Consider the following 19,107-nt stretch of genomic DNA (forward strand, 5'->3'; position numbering starts at 1 on the left):
AATTTGAAGATTAGATTTTAATATAAAAAGGAGCAAACTTCAGGGGTGAGGAAAAACTCAATTTGTTCACTTACATTGAACCTTTATTGAACAATTTACTGGTTTATGAACATCAATACTTTCTTTTCTCCAGCAGTTCCAAGCCATTTAAGGTTTTCCTTTTGCACAGCATACCTTTTCCTGCCGTTTTCATCTCTGCATTCTACAGTGCCTAATTATGAATACATAGTTCCTTGCTCAGTCTTGCAAATGAAACAAGAGCACCTAAAATACTTTTCCGATGTTCAGTAGTAGAAAAACTATTCAGAACTTATTTTATTCTTGGATTGGAGGTACAGCATGAGGAATTTTTCACCCAATACCATGGTCTACAACCCATAGCATCACGTTATTAAAGAAACTATTGTAATTTCATTAACAGATCCTAAAACTTTCTAGTTTCATTGAGCAAATTTGGCTGGATAATTAGATTTGCACAAGACAAATATTCCATTAAAAAAATTGCATTTTATTTAAGTTCTAAAGAGTTTTCTGTGGTACATTTAGGCTTTATTGCCTCCATTAGGCAATTAGTTATTCTTTGTTAAATTGACCAGAACAGGAATGTTGTTAGTGAAATGTATAAACTTAAGTTTCACATTTACTGCACCTTTTTAGAAGCAAATGCTTATCAATGTACACAATTTTAAAATCAAAGTAAGGTTGTTCTATTTCTCAAGAGCACTACGATATATTAATAACCCTCTACCACTCTTCAACTCTAGGTAACTTGCCAACATTCTTATTACCATTTGTCAGATTCACCAAATTTGACAAAGCACATTACAAGGAATAAATATAAACCAAGAGCTTTTGTTCTTTTATTAAGCTACTGTGGAACATGAACGAATGTCATGTTCTGGTTCTCTCACAAAGCACCTAGTATTCAAACCTCCACTTGCCCGTGGCACCCCACCCTGTGCAGTAGCCGATGTGGGTTACCTGAAATAAGAGTGGTATTTTAGTTATTTGAAATACACCTTTCACAATTTAATACCAATGTTTGTATAGTAAGCAATACTAGGTAGGTACCGAATTTTATTAAATGCTTTTGTTCATTTAATGCAAATCATTTAAAAAATCATTGTTCTGTACTCTTAGCCCAATTTTTATTTGAAAGATAAGAGACAAACAAGAATACTGTACTATGCAAAATTAATTTTAAATCTTAATTATAACCAAACTGGTATCACCAATAATATTTTGTATAGAATACTACATAATAATCAAGTAATACTGTATTTGAAAAATGGTAATTTATCAAATAACATTGACGCTAATAGGAAGAGATTAAATCAGACCGATTATTACAAAAGTTAAAAATTTTGGGTCTTTCCCAAAATAAAATTCAGGAGCATGTAGAAGGCAAAACAAACGCTGTGGAAATCTGCTGCATAATTTAACTGGTGGGCACAAAACTGTAGTTAGTAAGGGATGGGCATTACGGAGCAATGCTAAAGGAAAAGGTACAATTTTATTTCTAGTTGAATATGCAAAGTACAGTAAAAGGTTTAACACACAAAGAGGTAATAATCAAAACTAATGGCTTGCTAGCACCATTAAAAAGATAGCAAGTTCATAAGGAGAAGGGAAGGGGGACCACCCTACCTTCCAAGGTTCTGGGTCTGTCCATTCCATGAAGGGATCAGTGTCCTTGTAGCCAACCCTGATACGTCCATCCTTGAAGGAAATCCAGAACTTCCTCTCTTCATCACTGCATAATATGTCTGGAGTGTCTGTCTTTATCATATCTTCACCTGCATAAAAAATTGCACATCAACGGTCATTTATCTGAATTTAAATTGATAAAAGTTTAAGCAAATCAAATCCATTAGCAAAGTTCCTAAAAAGGTACATTAATGCAAGTACTTATAAAATATTTTATACATATTTTATAAGTACAGTATTACTACAGTATATGTATTAAATGTCAAATCAAATTTTTGAAAAACTACCATATTAAGCCCCATAACAAAAAAGTTATGGGGTTATAATATAGTAATAAGCCCATAACAGGATAGTAAACAGTGCAAGATGAAGTCTTGGATGGACGAATTCCAAAACACTTTGCTTAAAATTTAAGAGCAAAAAATTACGGTGCAATAAAGGAAAGGAACCCGAAACACATTTCCTGTGGATGCATATAACTAAACTATATAAAGTTTATATTGTCCATTTTCACAAGCAACTTATTATAGAAGAATGTGCACATTTTAGGCTCTGCTAAACTGTAGGTGATCTTGGTAGCAGTATTACTATTACTGTGCTAGCAGTATTATCCATCACTTGCCTGAGCCTCTTCCGTCTGTAGTTTGGTTTGCATATAAATTCAATCAAAAAATTATTAAGCAATGTTTCAAATTACTATATCTAGTCTCTTGCCATGATTCTGCATAGTTTACATCATAAAGTTTAGAAATTGCCATAATAAACCAATCTAATGTTTAATAAAATTAAAAACTGCAAAAACTTCAAAAGTTTGTAAGTTTCTAGCTATTATTTCTGCTCAAGGTTGCATTTCATAGCAAGCCATTTAATAGAACTAGCAAGCTAAATAGTAAAAATATACAGTACATGGTATTTAAAACTAAACTGAACACTAACCTTTGTTGAGGCGAATGGCTGAGTGCTGGTTTTCCCAGCCTCCTAGGAACACTTCATACATTGGGGTAGTCTCTTCTGGTCCAGATGTCAGTGCCAAATGAGCATCATTGTTACAAGCAACACTGAACTCAAAGGTGTTCCCATACACAGGAATAAAGTTGTAGGTCAGACAATCTTCAGTTGTAAATTTTTTTTCCTCTGAAACAAAACGGTACCATTGATTATTTAGTATTGTACAGTTGATCCGGACACAACAAGATATTCATTTTGGAATAACTTAGCAGTGTGAATTCTAGAAGACTTTTTAACCCAAAGTCAATTTGGAAATAACAATAATAAATAATTCATTATGCCAGAGGACAGGCAGAAAGTGTATTTACTGTATATACATGTTAGGCTTATATTGAAGGACTACCTCCTTCCCCAGGTTGAATTACTATTATCACCCTCCCTATGATGCAACCCCACAATAAGCTGACTAACTCCTGCGTGCCTATTCACTGCTAGGTGAATATGAGCATTGGGTGATACAAAATGCACCCAACTATTTCTGTCCCACCAGAGATTTGAATTTGGAATTCCAAAGTGTGACTCCAAAACAAACCTGGCTGTACTAATGGGACCCCTTATACATTTTGATAACACACGTATACCTGGATTTACCCGAATTTACCCGAGGGCCACTAATACTAATGGTGTCGATGAGGACAAGAAGCTGGCGGCTTGTCAAAAGCCAGCAGCCATTTGCCCTGGTCTTTTTTAGTTGACTTATTGCATCCAGACTATGTAAAACTAACCTGTATTATTTAATTTATATCTTAATTTGCAACTAAATCTTTTTACATCGACCTACATAAGCAGTGAATTTTACTTACCATGGAACTGCCACCAGCCAATAGCACCCCAGCCAGTAGAGTAACCATAATGGGTTATTGGGAAAGGTTCTGGAATGGTGCATTGCATGAAAGGCTCCCATTCTCCACCCTTGCCCACACGAACTTCGTCATTGTCAAATGCAATCCAAAACTCTCTGAACTCTTCCTCACTCAGGATATCTGGAGTGTCCACCTTTACCAGGTCATCAGCTGTGGGATTAACATAATGTCAAGCATTTGTTATGGACCTAGACTTCAAGCAGCAGCTAAGCATTAACTGAAGCGGAGCATAAAAGCATTTGTTGCAAGATATTTTAAAATAACATTTCATACCAGACCTCATACTCACAGGTATCTCCTAGGTTTCATGAAAAAGAAAAAGATTTATTAATTAATTGGTGCATTTAATAACCAAGCCCAACATTGAAATGTTAATATATTAATGCCAAATCTTGAAAAAGTTGAACAGAATACAATAAAATTACACACCGGAATATTACTTCAGTACAAGACTAATTTTTTCTATTACTTTACTAACTAGAAATATAACTATCTAGACATTTCTCATTATCACAAACTAATAATAATTACCACATATTAACTAGAATTCCTCCTTATGTACCTCAGTTGTTAGTTTTATTTCTTTAAGAAATACTTTTCATCTAACTTAAAATTCACTGCTACAGGTAATTGTGTTAGCTTGAACACTTTTCTTAAACTATGCATGTTAGTGGCTTTGGAAGAATGTAACACTTGAAAAAAATCACACTCTGCATTCTGCCTTTTATTTTTTAAAACATAGGCAAGGTTATAACAAAACAAGGCCAGGGAAAAGCTCTAGTCAAAATTTCAGGAAATTCTTAGTGCTAAAAATTAAATTTGTTTCCTAAAGCAATTTTACAATTACTGTAAACTACTAGTTTGATGCTAAAAATAAACTATTGTATATTTGTATTCATACAATTTAATACTTATTAGTAAAGTAAAATAAAGTAACGTATTACGTATAACGTAAAGTATTGAATAGATGAGCACTATCATTTACTAAAACAACAAATTGCTGACATAAAAATACTGTATAGCAAATAAGACTATTCTCAAATCTAAATTGAGTTCGGAACTACATACATTTTCTAGATTTGGAAACTTACATTGTACATTAAATTTGAATCTACTCTAGTACACTATTTTAACCTAAATTCTAGTACTGTACTGTATTACTCTATACAATAAAATCTTTGATATTAAAACCAACCTTTCTTGAAACGGACGGCTGAGGCAGCACCTTCCCAACCACCAATGAAAATCTCCAGCATGGGGTCTGTTTCTTCACCTGCCGAGGTGAAAGAGACGTGGGCATCATGGGCAGCCTTTACCTGTAACAATTAGAGGGCTGTAAATATCATTGTACACATCTTTGAACTGATTGGAAAAAGAAGTTTTACATAATTAGAGCAAAGTTAATTTATAGAATTCTGGAAATAAATATTGTTATTTTTCCCCCAAAACTCCCCTCAAAGTTAGCATGCCTGTCTAAACCAAATCATTGGCTTGCTTTGGCAGTTCCCAAACTTTTTGTACAATGTTATAAAATACTTATGCAGGCACCTAGTGTTAGTAAATACATACATAGATGCAACCAAGAGACTTAATGAAACAACAGGTGCAAAGAGTTTTAGTTTAGTTCATTTATTATGCACCTCATACCCATCTTGTGTGCTGTAGAGGAAAGGGTTACAGGTGCAAAGAAAAATCTAAGTTATCAATAAAACCTACTAACCTGGAAATGCAGAGTCTTGCCAGAGATGCTACGGAAGCGATACTCTTTGTTCTCATCAGTTCCATAAGAGGGCCAGTCATCAGCTGCAACAAGTGGCAAAGGTTAAGAGTTCTTACAAATCAAGAGCCTTCTGGAAAGTTTTACATTAATGTAACCAATCAACCAGTCCTCAGGGGGTATGTACTCGTATGGTAATCACTTCAAAACCACTATGTAAATTGTGCTGCCCATGGATTGGCTAGGTTAGTTTAAAACAATTATTCTCAAACACGTGAAATATGAAATTAAAAAACTATTTGAGTTCCCCTTAGAATTTGGCATTAAAGAAAACCTAGTCTTAGGACTTACCAAAGAAAACGCAGTTTACTATGAATATCTAATTTAAAACCTGGATTTATAATACAACAGGTATAATTTGGAAATATTCTATTTAGGACAAAGGTTCATGTGCCTGTTTACAAGTAGATTATTATTTAAACCATAATATGCTTTCAGACCATCACAAATATCTAGATATATATCCAGGTGGTCCGAGAGGGAGGTTGATGTCTCAATCTAATCACTTTACCCTGATTACTATAGGCCAAGTTATGTACTCTGCCAAACTGGAGACACACAGGGACGGTAGCCATTTTGAATTCTACAAGATGTGTGAGCGAGGGGTTGAAGTGACCAACCAATACGAGCAAGGACGTCACAGTTATAGACTCCTAAGAGTCTATGGTATAAGAGGCCGGCAGAAATGCTTTCCTCCCATTGACTAATTCGTATGTAGGCCAGTTTTCATCTTGGGGAGATACCTCGGGGCACTGAAGGCATGGGAATATAGTCATTCTCAGTTAGGCAAGATTGCAGTGAAGATGTTTCTGTTCCTTCTGCCAAATGAAACTTGTTACGGCACCAGGCACCCAAATGTTAACTATCAACCATATAACTGTTAAATTTAATGTTCATGTTTTGGAATAATTACTTATAGTTGACGCGAGGTAACCGTGAGATTTAGTGTCTACAGGTTTAGGTTAAAAAGAGTAATTAAAGTGATCAAGTGCATGAAGTTTGCCTCCATCACGTCTTAATGCACTCCATTCGTTAACTATGAAATGTAAGAGGGGGACTGGTCTATGCAAGTACAGTACTCCGATTTAAACCCCAGTGGTTCTCCATTTATTAGCCTCTCGACGAGGCGATCTCTGAGATAACCCAGAAAACTCCCGGTTAATTAGGTATCAAGTTACGATGCAGTCAGTGGACACGTGACTTTCCCCGGGTGGAGTAGGGGGAAAATGTGTAAATAACTCATTCAAAAATTATCTGCTACCAGAAATTTTAGCCAAATATTCCCAGTTTGCTAACTGTAGGTAGTAACTAAGTGTAACCTATCCAACGTTGCCCTCTGGATAGCCAGTGTGCAAGATAAACATAAATTATGACACTAGCTCTCCACATATGTCAGTTACCTAATTTAGAAACTGTACTTTTGATCGATCTCTAACCCATTGATGATGTGACGACGTATATTGAATTTTGTAACTTGCTTAGCTAAATGAGTTGTAGGGTTCAGTCCTTGAGTCCTTTATGTGCCTCTGTAACTCTTTCCACTACAGCCCACAAGATGGGTATGGGGTGCATAATAAATGAACAAAATAATTGACAAGCTTGGAAGATTACATAGTCCCCTTGGCGAAGTGGTAAGACACTCGCCTGGTGTTTCGCGAGCATTTTGGCCCTGGATTCGTATCCTGGCCGGAGAGGAGTTACTGGGTACCAGTCCTTAATTGTAGACTCTGTTTAACCTAACAGTAAAATGGATACCCTGTTGTGAAACGATTTGGCGGGTCGTATTCCGTGAACATAGGATTAAGGACTTGTCCGAAACGCTATGCGTGCTAGTGACTAGAAGAATGTAAGAACTCTTGTAAAGTACGTTTGTGTTACGTTATTGGGTAGATTAGATAGAGTGTTCAGTGTATGTTTATTTTTATGTTTATTTAGTAGTCTTGGTTACAGCAGTCGACTGTTGGCAGTCTCCTAGAAGTTAAGACGAAGCCGGGAGCAGAGCAGAGAGCTGAGTGAGGCCGGAGTCGTGGAGCTCGATGCGGAACTAGTGTAGAAGCTCGATGCGGTCGTATGCGGAACTAGAAGTGTGTGGACGTTCGATACGTCGTAGTCTGCCTGTCTGTTCAGAGTCGAAGTTGATGCGTCTCGGGGTCGGCTGGAACTGTATACGCCGAGCGCTACATTCTTGAGGTTGAAGATGTGTGGTAATACTCGAGCGTCTGTACTAAAGTTAACACAATGCTCATGAAAGATGCAACCTTGGGGTTAGTTTACAGCGAACCAGGGTAAAAAGACAAGATTATGGTCAATCCAAACTTTACCTAGATATATTTTATTTTTCCTTCGCCAGCAAAGGAGCTTTACAATTCCCACTACCACTCTGTTTGACCGAGAAATTCTTTGAGGGATGAATTACAATGATTTTGGAGGTAAGAAAGCAGAACGCTAGTATGATATTTTAGTGGAGGACAAAATTAAGGAACCATGCCCAATCGCTTTGGCCATCTGGGATCAAACGCCGACCTTGCTAGTTTAACAACACAAAATGTTGCATATAAATGTTTGATACCGTCCTCACTAAGGACCTCAGATATTTATTTATGCAGGCTGGGGTAACCAAGGATGCTAAACTAGTTACAGTACTCCCTCGCGTACAGGAAACAAAGGTCCAACCTTTCGATATAACTATGAGATCGAACACCAAAAGATTGTAGGTTGCGACAGTAGAATCTTTCTGCCTCACGTTAAATCCCAGATGGAAGGTAATGCAGATGGAAGAGGAAAGCAAGCTGGGAAAGGCGCTGCATGCCAGGAAGAGTCCAGTTATCAGAGCTGGGAATAGATAGACTACATCAGTACTAACTCTAAGCTCCCACTGGACATAAGCGTACTGGTAAGTCTAAGAATAACTTTGAAAGAATGCACAGGTTATCAGGCGAGTTCTAGAATACACACGTGCATTGAATCACGTCTTTCAAAGCGTTATATGACAAAGAGTGCTGGGAAGACGGGACACCACGAGTGTAGCTCTCATCCTGTAACTACACTTAGGTAATTACGTCTGAAGCACAAGAGACTCCAGAAGATGCAACTATAGACTGGTAATAAGCCAAAGTATAAAGCACAAGGGACACCATATACCACTGCACGCAAAATACAGAGCAACAAAAAGGTGCAGCTTTTCCAAAGGAATTATGGAGTGACCAGTAGCGCACCGATTAATGCAGTCTGCCCTCAATCTATTGTTCCAGACTCCTATTTCCGGTAAGTTTGCCTAGCTTTCACCTAACCTTTCGTCTTTATTCATCTAACAGTAAACAGCCACGTGCAAGTTTAACTTTACATTAGTGTGTGTTAACCTCGGTAATTGAGAGTTATTCGACAACGGAGACTATACGACATGTGAAGTTAACTGGAATCACTACTCAAGAGGCTTACAAAGGTCTGTGTACTGAAGGTAGTCCAAGTTTAATGCACTTTTATGACATCTTTATAGTGCAAAAACTGACACTACTAACGTAGACCAAACCAACATGTAACCAAGTAGTGTGCCCCAAGAACCAGATGTATTATACAACACGCAAGTAAATACACAGGTAAACACAACTGCGTAAATACACTCTTTTACCTCTGCGCTTACCACATACAACCGCACCCTAAAGCCTCCGCTCCTCCGCGCCCCCCAAGCTCCCACACCTCCCTCTCCAAGACGCTCTTGTGGTTGACGTCAGCGGTATACAACACGAGTGGTAGTGGGCGTGGAGGACGGGGGAGGGGTCAGGAGAAGACCTTTATGGAAATCAACAAGTCTTAACATTCCTACGCAACTGAGGGCCAAGACACTTGGTTCCTACGCAGATATAATAATAATAATAATTTATTTAGGAACAGTACATACATAGTTGCAGAGTTACAGTACTAACATTTTGTTATTTTTAAAGATGGAGGTAGTACATACAATACCTAAAGCCACTAGTACACATAGCGTTTCGGGTAAGGTTTGTCAAGCAAGGTTTCGGGCAAGCATATTTGTCAAGCTTGCGTAGAGACCATTGTAGATGGAGGGCCTCAGGTAAATTTGTTATTAGCGCGATTTTAAAAATCTGTTCTAGATTTCTATTCCTTTTAGAAAAACTTAATATGAAAACCACGTTTCGTACACATTTTTGTCCATATTAATGTACGCTTCCTTAATCATGTATGACCTTTGTCCATACTTGCTCTGTTTGAGCCGTTTTATAGAACATGGCTTCATTAGTTGACCAGACCACACACTAGAAAGGGAAGGGAGGACGGCGTTTCGGTCCGTCCTGGACCATTCTCAAGTCGATTCCACAATCGACTTGAGAATGGTCCAGGACGGACCGAAACGTCGTCGTCCCTTCACTTTCTAGTGCGTGATCTGGTCAACATTTTTCAGCCACGTTATTGTGACTCGTCGTCTGCACATGGCTTCATTAGTATTTTAATCCTTATTTATATCCATTTAGTGAGAGGTTAAACAACTGCATGTTTGGCTCGTCTCCACACATGCAGAGCCAGACGGGGTACCTGGCTGTGCCCGGGTCTCTTCCCTCCCTTGACCCCTCCCATTTCTTCCAACTTCTCCCCCTTGTCTTCCCTTCCCCCCCCTTTTCCCTCCCTTCCCCCTCTATCAGAAAATGTATTATTACGAAGCACTAACTGCTTAACAACAATGGGAACAACACATTTTTCTGATTTTGTGAAAATCGCATGAATGGTCTTTATAAATGCAGACGTTTCTTGAAGCATTTCACTTAAGACGACACCGAGTGGCCTATGACACTCCCCGACCCAACACGACTCATCACGGAAAGTTGGGCGAGGCTAGCCCCAAGCGTCTGACCACCAACCTTGGACAGACATTCTATTTTATAAATATAGATTAGCTACACTACAAAGTGTCACAGCCACTGAAAAAAAAATATTGAAAGAGTAATTTTCTGCGATTCAAACACTACAATTTAACTGCAAAATAGTTTCGGCAAGATCAGCTCTATCATATCTGGTTTGCAGTGTTTAGCCATATGTGGCCCTCAAGTTTTCCTGGTAGTTCTTTTCCTGGTAGTCTGACGTAGTTCTAGGATGATTTTTTTGTTGCCTGGTGTTGAACTTTCTCGAAAACAAACATGTCTTTCAGAAGGTCGGGGGATGGGTGGGGAGGTCTCCTAACTTGAATACAGTACTGTAATCCAAGCGAGGATGCACCAGAGATTTATACACCTGAATAATTACGTTCTTTTCCTAGAAGTCAAGAGGTTCATTTGCCTATGCCTAGGGTTTAGCCAGCTTTTTTTTACTGTACAATTAGCCAAATGCACCGGAGTATCTACCCCATGGATAACAAACATCAATTTAGCATTGTCAAGAACTATACTGACAAGTACGATGCGGAAAGGGAAGGAGCCTTATTGAGGTAAGGTCTAGAGGGGTCAAGGGCAAGGAGCCTTATGGAGATAAGGTCTAGAGGGGTCAAGGAATTATTTAAGCGTCATAGTTTTGTGTGAAATATTTATTGTATAGAAATTTGACAAGTACAGACAGAACCCCAACTAATGCAGACTTTCCAGTGCAACGCCAAGGGACAGTCCCCCCTCTCCCCAATGCAGATAGATCAATGGAAGGATACACATCCCCATTTTCTGGAGAGGAGTGGTGAAGACAGCGGGCAGGGGGGGCTGTGTAGGGGAGAGGCGCAGGAGGGGTGTGTAGGGGATGAGATCAGGGGGAGAGGGGTGTGTAGGAGATGAAATCAGGGGTAGGGGGTGTGTGTGCATGGTGAGGGTTGTGGGGAAGGGGGCGTGGCGCATGGTGTCGACGGAAGGTATGCATGGTTCAGACCATTGTGAGGTAGTGCATGATGGTGAGGGGGAAGACAGCACTAGGTGGCTGTAATGGTAACTGGCGGGCGTTGCCATGGGAGGAGGGGGAGGGGAGGCTGCAGCTGGAGTCATTACAGCGTCTAGGGTATAGGGGGGTGGGGGGTGGGGGGGGGTGTTATAAACAACGGCCGGTGGAGGATCTTGGGCGTGTCAGTGGGCGTGGCTCTTAAGCACATAATCCCCCGAAAGATTCTTCACCCAGACAGCAGCCAAACATTTTATACTCCAGCAGACTTCCGGCTCACTACATTATTAATTGTTCCCCTCCCGCCCCCCCCCCCCCATAAAAAAACTCATGACTGTCAAGAGAAAAAAATACGAAACCATTTCCGCATTTCATGGTGCCAGAGATGTCAAAGGAAAACAAAAAAATAACCAAACAGAACTTAAATCTTTGAACTTATAACACATATCTACACTTGCTGCACTAATACCAAAAACAGAAGGAGGACCTTACCCATGGTGAAGGGTTCAGCCCGAGGGTGACACACACACACACAATAGATACTACAGAAGGCACCAGCGGAGTGACCACCGCCCGCTGCTGGTATATATACGGCAGCCACCGGCGCCGCCTCCCCTGCGCGCGCACACCCGCATACTTCTCTCCCACTCTCATTTACTCCTATATTCCTCCTTTCCTCGTGCATTTTCAAATACTTTGGTTACTTAGGAAATAATTTATTGTTTGAGAATCATTTGTATGTGTTGGTTATGTTGCTTAAGGGTGGATTTTTGTCCTTTTTCTGATGAGTTTGACACGTGTGGCTTGAACTTGACTGGGGCAAGATAACCTTCTGCAACACTGCATGTCGTGGGGGTCAGGCCAGCAAGTATGCAGTGTCATGGCCTCCCCATCACACATTGTCAACCTGGACGAGTTGGGTAGTAGTGCTAAAATGACCTGGATGAGTTTGTATTACTCTGAATAGTATTTTCAAGCTTAGCAAGTTGGCTTGGCCGTGTGATGTGCCTGGCGGCGCTCCAAGACCCGCCAGTGTTACCAACGTCAGTACTCGTAGTACTCGCCCCCGACGCATTCCCGGCGCGTGAGGAATCTCTCGGGCAGTACTGCGTGCCTTCCATGGCTAAATTCACGAAAACATTCAACCAAATGGAGATGACAGATGGTATTTATGAAGCGAGGAACTGTTGAGTATATGGCAACACAGCAGCAGAGGCGGGCGAAGGCCACGTCACTTAGCGTCCCTACAACAGTGTCTGGCCCAAGTCGGCCATTTGCTGCCTAGTTAGTAAATTTGGCTCTCAAAAACGATGTCATTTCTCTGTTAAGTTGATTGGTAATATGTAGAGGCAGGAACTTAAATAATTTAACATGACTTTATATACATTATATTTGGAAACCGGTTCTCTAAATATTTGTTGACATTACTTCCTCCTGTGATGCTGGGTAGATAAGATTTAATACATATTTGTTTGGTGAGGAGTTAGTAAGACCAGGTTAATCATATTTGGTAATTGTGACCTCTCACAAACATTGTCGTCAGTTCCATGACAAGGGTATAAAATGACACACCGATCCAAGGCATGTGGGTTGCCCAGTAACTTGGCAAATCAGAAAAAAATAATGGTACTACTCCAGAGAGACCTCTCTCAGTCTATTTAAAAAACAAATGTTTCTATATTCAAGGTTTGAAACCAGATGCTGGAGGAGCAAGGTCCATTAAACTTTGCAGGGCACCTGATGGATGGTAAGGGATTGTCGTAGGTTGGTCAGGCTTGGCCCCATTGCCCCCTTAATGGGTTTTCAGTTCCCATGGCGGCCCCCATGAAGTCGGTGGTAATGAAATAGTGGTCATCGAGTCCTTAGAGTTTTATTAGCTGTTCATAATATTGGCATGCAAAACACATTTTCTAATTACAGATTTGCATTCTGGGGGCTCCCAACATATGTCTCAGACACCAGCAAGTAATATATACATTATATATATATATATATATATATATATATATATATATATATATATATATATATATATATATATATATATATATATATATATATATACATATATATATAATATATATATAATATGTATATATATATATATATATATATATATATATATATATATATATATATATATATATATATATATATATATATATATATGTGTGTGTGTGTGTGTGTGTGTGTATATCACGAAAATAAACACGTGATTAAGAATGTGACAATGTCAGACCACGGAGGAAAAATGAAACAGGAAATTTCCTTAAGTACTTTCGTATATTAAATACATCTTCAGAAGGTCAATACGAAGGTATACGAAAGTACTTAAGGAAATTTCCTGTTTCATTTTTCCTCCGTGGTCTGACATTGTCATATATATATATATATATATATATATATATATATATATATATATATATATATATATATATATATATATATATATATATATAATATGAGTCAAGCTTGAATGGTCCCCAAGCCAACATGCATCAGAAAACTCTTGACCCTTGAAGGATTCGATCCCGGTCAGCCAGGGTCTCCATGTCCCTTGATGTGTCCAGTACTATAACCACTCTACCATCAGATTGTACAAAAGTGTTGGAAAGCCGTCTGACTCTTAACCCAATATTCGACAGCTCTCGTGACAGTTTTGGGCACAGCTATTTCATCAAATCACTTCACCATGCTGGGTCGCACAAATGTTACTCAATCGGCCGTGAGTAACATTGTTCCATGGATAACATTAATGCCATTGTTCCCTGCTTCTTTCACGTGTAGACGCTTTTCCCGTCAAGCCCATTTTCTATGAATAATTCATGTGGGCGGTTGTACTACTTTGCGCTGTTCCAGTTCAAGAATATAATGAATATACCTGCCCCGTGTGTGTAGCAGCAGGCCACCATGACCTGCCCCGTGTGTGTAGCAGCAGGCCACCATGACCTGCCCCGTGTGTGTAGCAGCAGGCCACCATGACCTGCCCCGTGTGTGGAGCAGCAGGCCACCATGACCTGCCCCGTGTGTGTAGCAGCAGGCCACCGTGACCTGCCCCGTGTGTGTAGCAGCAGGCCACCGTGACCTGCCCCGTGTGTGTAGCAGCAGGCCACCATGACCTGCCCCGTGTGTGTAGCAGCAGGCCACCATGACCTGCCCCGTGTGTGCAGCAGCAGGCCACCATGACCTGCCCCGTGTGTGGAGCAGCAGGCCACCATGACCTGCCCCGTGTGTGGAGCAGCAGGCCACCATGACCTGCCCCGTGTGTGTAGCAGCAGGCCACCGTGACCTGCCCCGTGTGTGTAGCAGCAGGTCACCAAGAACCCAGTATTACAAAGTTCTATGGTGTAGTTACTCTTGATTACAATATTGTCTTGGCACGATAAAATGCAACTTAAACTCTACTAAACTAATTAACCCGAATATTAGACTGCCCCGGGAGAAGATTAAATAACGTTCACATTAAGAGAACAGCAATTATGTAAGTTCATTCTCCTACGTAGTTACAGAAATAGGTAGAGATGGAATATGACAGTAGTCAGACGTGAGAGGCCCCCAGGAGGCTTGCAGGTTGCGGCAGGATTGTCTAGATTGATTAGTTCATAGACCCACCAATCCTGTGGGCGGTGGCGGAAAGGTTAGTCGTAATAATGGGCTCAGGAAACTGGATCTCAATAATCTTTAAATCCTGCAATATACATTTGTAGTGACCTAACCACTTAAAAGTGCGTTATATTGTGATCGAGTACATTCAACGGGTGTATTAAACAAGTGCAGTGCATGAGTTAGTTTGCTGCCTGAGTGATTTTACTGGCTGAGTGAGTTTACTGGCTGAGTGAGAGTGTGAGTGAGAGTGTGAGTGAGAGCAGCAGAGGATGTGGGGAGGTGACTCACCCCAATTCTGGCACACGCACTAACATCATGTCCGCTCATGTCTCTGCTTTCTCTACATGTCTAGCTGTGTTGGCGGGGTTGAACCTTATCTCCCAAGTCCCGCCTCTCAACCTTCAGGCGACCGATTTAGTTGGTCCCTTACCATTTGGGTTCTGTTATGTCTTATTTTGAATACATGTACATTATACGGAGTCTCCCTCCACCACTCCACAACCCGTGTAAGGAACCTGCCTCCACAACACTGGAATGGAGTCTGCCTACACTATCCTGCCCCCTCCTTTCTCCCCCACACACACCACAACCGTGGTCGATCATCCTGCAGGTGTGTAAGGAAGGGGGAGAGGGATGGGAGGTGGGAGAGCGGCATATAGGCCTCCTATCCCAGCACCTTCCTCCTCCTGCTCCTTCGGTCGATCATCCTGCAGGTGTCCACTCCCTCCCCCCCTCCCTCGTGCTTCATTTGTTTTGATGTTTACCTTTCTTCTTATACCTTCCGTCTCTATAATAATCCCCCAGTTGCCTGGTGGTTCTTGAGCCATGCAGACGTCTCCATGTTCTCACCTAGGGGGCTTGTGGGGGTTGAGCTCTGGCTCTTTGGTCCCGCCTCTCAACTGTTAATTAACTTGTATTCCTTTCTTCATGTATTCCTTCACCTTTGTTTATGTCAACACGAATTCCAGCTGTGATATATATATATTTACGGTGCTGAAACTATATAGATTCATAAGATACAACCTTTATGATAATTTAAGTTCAAGTATGTTTATTGAGACAAGAAAAAATACATCTCAAAGGGATAGAGTAGCTTAGGCTATTTCTACTCCCCCTTTATGATAATATATTAGCCAAAATCTTACCCAAATACCCAAAGTTATGTTTATTGTAGATAACATATACCATAGATGGCGTGTGTACTGTTTGTAGGCTTGCTTACTCTTGTTCGTCCGAACATTAACTACAGTGACGTATTAAGACTATTACCACTAGTGACGTTATGTCCCACTCTGTGTGTGTGTATCTCCGACCATCCAAGTGGTTGGGCACCATTCCTTTCCCCCGTCCCATCCCAAATTCTTATCCTAACCCATTCCAAGTGCTATATAGTCGTAATGGCTTGGCGCTTTCCCCTGATAATTCCCTCCCTCATTGTGTGCGTGCGTGTGTGTGTGTGTGTGTGTGTGTGTGTGTGTGTGTGTGTGTGTGTGTGTGTGTGTGTGTGTGTGTGTGTGTGTGTGTGTGTGTGTGAGGAGCAGAGGGCAGACGGAAGAGCTTTTGTGCAGCTTCTGAATACAAATAAGTCATGTATCATTGTTCGACTCTCCCTAGAACAGTGGAGGAACAGGATGAGGAGGTTAATATGTGATTCAGAAACAAGTAGTGTATTGTGAAGACTAATAATAAACAGAAGCTCCCCTATGACTCTGAACTATTATGTATTAGCGATAAGACCTACCATTAATGTATAATGACTTACTGTAAATATGTAGCTCTTGAAATAGCACTTTCTCCGTAACTAGCTGACATTGTAATTATAAGGTGTGAAGAATAGATGAAATTGTTTATGTAATAATCTAAGATGAGGTCTGATAAAGACCTTTTGTGTCCTCTGAAATGCTTTTTGCGCTACCGCTCACAGGATAGGTATGGGGTGCATTTATTGTGCACCCCATACCCATTAAATGGGGAATCAACAAAATGAAGAGAAAAAAGTAAATCAGAAGAAATATGAGAATGAGGAACATAAGTAATAGCAGAAGAAAGAGGAATATGATTAAGGAGAGGCTAGAATGAACATTTTGACAAAAACAGGAGAAAAGGAGTAAGAGAAGAAAAAGAATACATATATAGAGAGAATAGGAGCATAATATGAGAAGGTGAATAAAGTAATGGAGTAGTAAGAACAGAATAACAGTAAGATGCAAGAGAATCAGGAAGAAGAGGAAAGGAAAGTAATGGGGAAGTTGAAGAAGAAGGTCGAGGAACAAGAAATAAGAGAGAGAGAGAGGAAGGAGAGGTGCTTCGAGGCGTCAGCTGAATCATGGATGAGGTTTTCGGATAAATTAAAACTGGAATTCACCTCTGAGGCGAGAACTGGCGATAGCCAGTGACCAACCCTCTCCTCGGCTAATACGACAACAGTGTTCTGGCCAAGAGCTGCCGGGCATAGTAAGTGACTCCCCCTGTTCCGGAAAGGAGGGAGGGAGGGAGTGAACCTGAAATTGAAATAATTCTATTAAGATAAATACACACAGAGGGATGAGGTAGTTCAGGTTATTCTCACCCCGTTCAATACAACGTATTCATATATATTTATCCATTACAAACTATCGACATGTTAGTAAACATTCTGGGTGAGGGGGAAGGGGATGGGTTGGGGGACTGTGGCAGTCTGAAGGATATGTCAGTATCTTGGACCCTTTCACCTCATTGAATACTTCTTTCTTCCTCTACTCTTTGAGTGTAGCACTGTTAGAAAGTGGGTGCTCTGTTGGGTCTAACTTAAGGTAATGGAGTACACTCAACTGGGGGTTAGGAAAGGCCCATCCCCCAGGGGAAACAATTTCCAATAAATACAATAAGAATAATCGTCCGTCGTCTAGAGCAGATCATATAACTTCTCTCTGGAGAAAGTGCAACACCGGGCAACAAAAATAATTCCAGAGCTAAGTCATTTCTCGTATGAGGAACGGTTGAGGGCCACCAGGTTAACAACACTGCAAACCAGGCATAACAGAGTGGATATCATTGTAACTTAAAATACTGGGGGCAGATTCACGAAGCAGTTACGCAAGTACTTACGAACGTGTACATCTTTTCTCAATCTTCGGCTGCTTTGTTTACAATTATTATACAGTTAATGAGCTCCGAAGCACCAGGAGGCTGTTTATTACAGTAACAACAGTTGAGTGAGAAGTTTTCATGCTTGTAAACTGTTTAATAAATGTAAACAAAGCCGCCAAAGATTGAGAAAAGATGTACACGTTCGTAAGTTCTTGCGTAACTGCTTCGTGAATCTGGCCCTGAACATTTTGGAGGCTGTTGATCCGAACAATTTCTCCAAAAGGTTGGATGTCACACAAACGAGGAGCAACAGTTGGAAGCTCAACAAACCACAATGTAGGACTGAGAATAGGAGATGCTTTTTCACCCACTGGGTTATAAACCCATGGAACCGCCTACCCGCCGAAGACAAAAATGACAAAACTGCTGGGTTTTAAAATACAACCGGAAAAGTTCATCAGGGCAAACTGGGCTGACATTTGACAAGCCGCCGGCTTCCTGCCCTCGTTGAGGCTACTAATATTAGGGGCCCTCAGGTAAATTCAGGTAAATATACATGGATTGTTCAAGAAATTTGAAAGTGATTAAGTAAGTCTGAAGTGATACTTAATGGGGAAAAGCATAGACTGCTTTATTATAATATTTAATATGTATAATAACAGCAGAACACAAAGCGGATTTATTTTGATTGAAGAAATGGGAGTGACATCTGTTACATGACGTTAATTAGATATGTCTTAGACTTTCTTTTAAATTGGTTGACAAAAGCGCATCTTTTGGTTACATTTGAGAGATTCAAGTTCAAGTTCAAGTAAGTTTATTGAGATAAGAAGAAAAAAATACATCTCAAAGGGATAGAGTAGCTTAGGCTATTTCTACCCCCCCCCCCCCCTCTACTTCAAGTTCCTCAAGGGGCGCACAAATTCAGTGAGTACAAATACACAAATCACAATACAGCACAAGACTCCCATTTAACATTACAGGTTAATATAGTAAGCACAGAATATAAGTGTTACACTCTTGGGGCAAAATTCTTGTAACTCCTAAGTATTCTGTCTATCATACCATTATCACACATCCAAACAATTTGATGTGGTACATCCCACAATCTGAGACCCTTAAGTAATGTGCCTTATATTTCTGCTCTGGATGAATCGCATTTTTGTAATATCAAATACATAACGTAAATAATTGTATATTTAATTGTTT

The 19,107-nt window shown here is 40.3% G+C and overlaps 1 protein-coding gene across 2 annotated transcripts; it reads right to left on the reverse strand.

Annotated features, from left to right (window-relative positions):
* Positions 1–847: 847 nt before the first annotated feature.
* LOC123756386 (uncharacterized) lies at positions 848–11,868 on the reverse strand. Of its 2 annotated transcripts, XM_045739499.2 has the most exons (8): positions 11,716–11,868; positions 5,299–5,381; positions 4,774–4,894; positions 3,868–3,876; positions 3,519–3,728; positions 2,644–2,841; positions 1,648–1,796; positions 848–981 (listed from the first exon to the last, which is right to left on the reverse strand). In XM_045739499.2, the coding sequence occupies exons 1-8, from the start codon at positions 11,717–11,719 to the stop codon at positions 919–921; spliced, it is 837 nt and encodes a 278-aa protein (XP_045595455.1). In that variant the 5' UTR covers positions 11,720–11,868; the 3' UTR covers positions 848–918. The 2 variants fall into 2 exon arrangements, with proteins under 2 accessions (XP_045595455.1, XP_045595456.1); XM_045739500.2 differs by lacking the exon at positions 3,868–3,876 and having other exon boundaries at positions 11,716–11,867.
* Positions 11,869–19,107: the final 7,239 nt, after the last annotated feature.

This window comes from Procambarus clarkii, chromosome 25 (assembly GCF_040958095.1).
Source record: "Procambarus clarkii isolate CNS0578487 chromosome 25, FALCON_Pclarkii_2.0, whole genome shotgun sequence".
NCBI classification, from domain to species: Eukaryota; Metazoa; Arthropoda; class Malacostraca; order Decapoda; family Cambaridae; genus Procambarus; species Procambarus clarkii.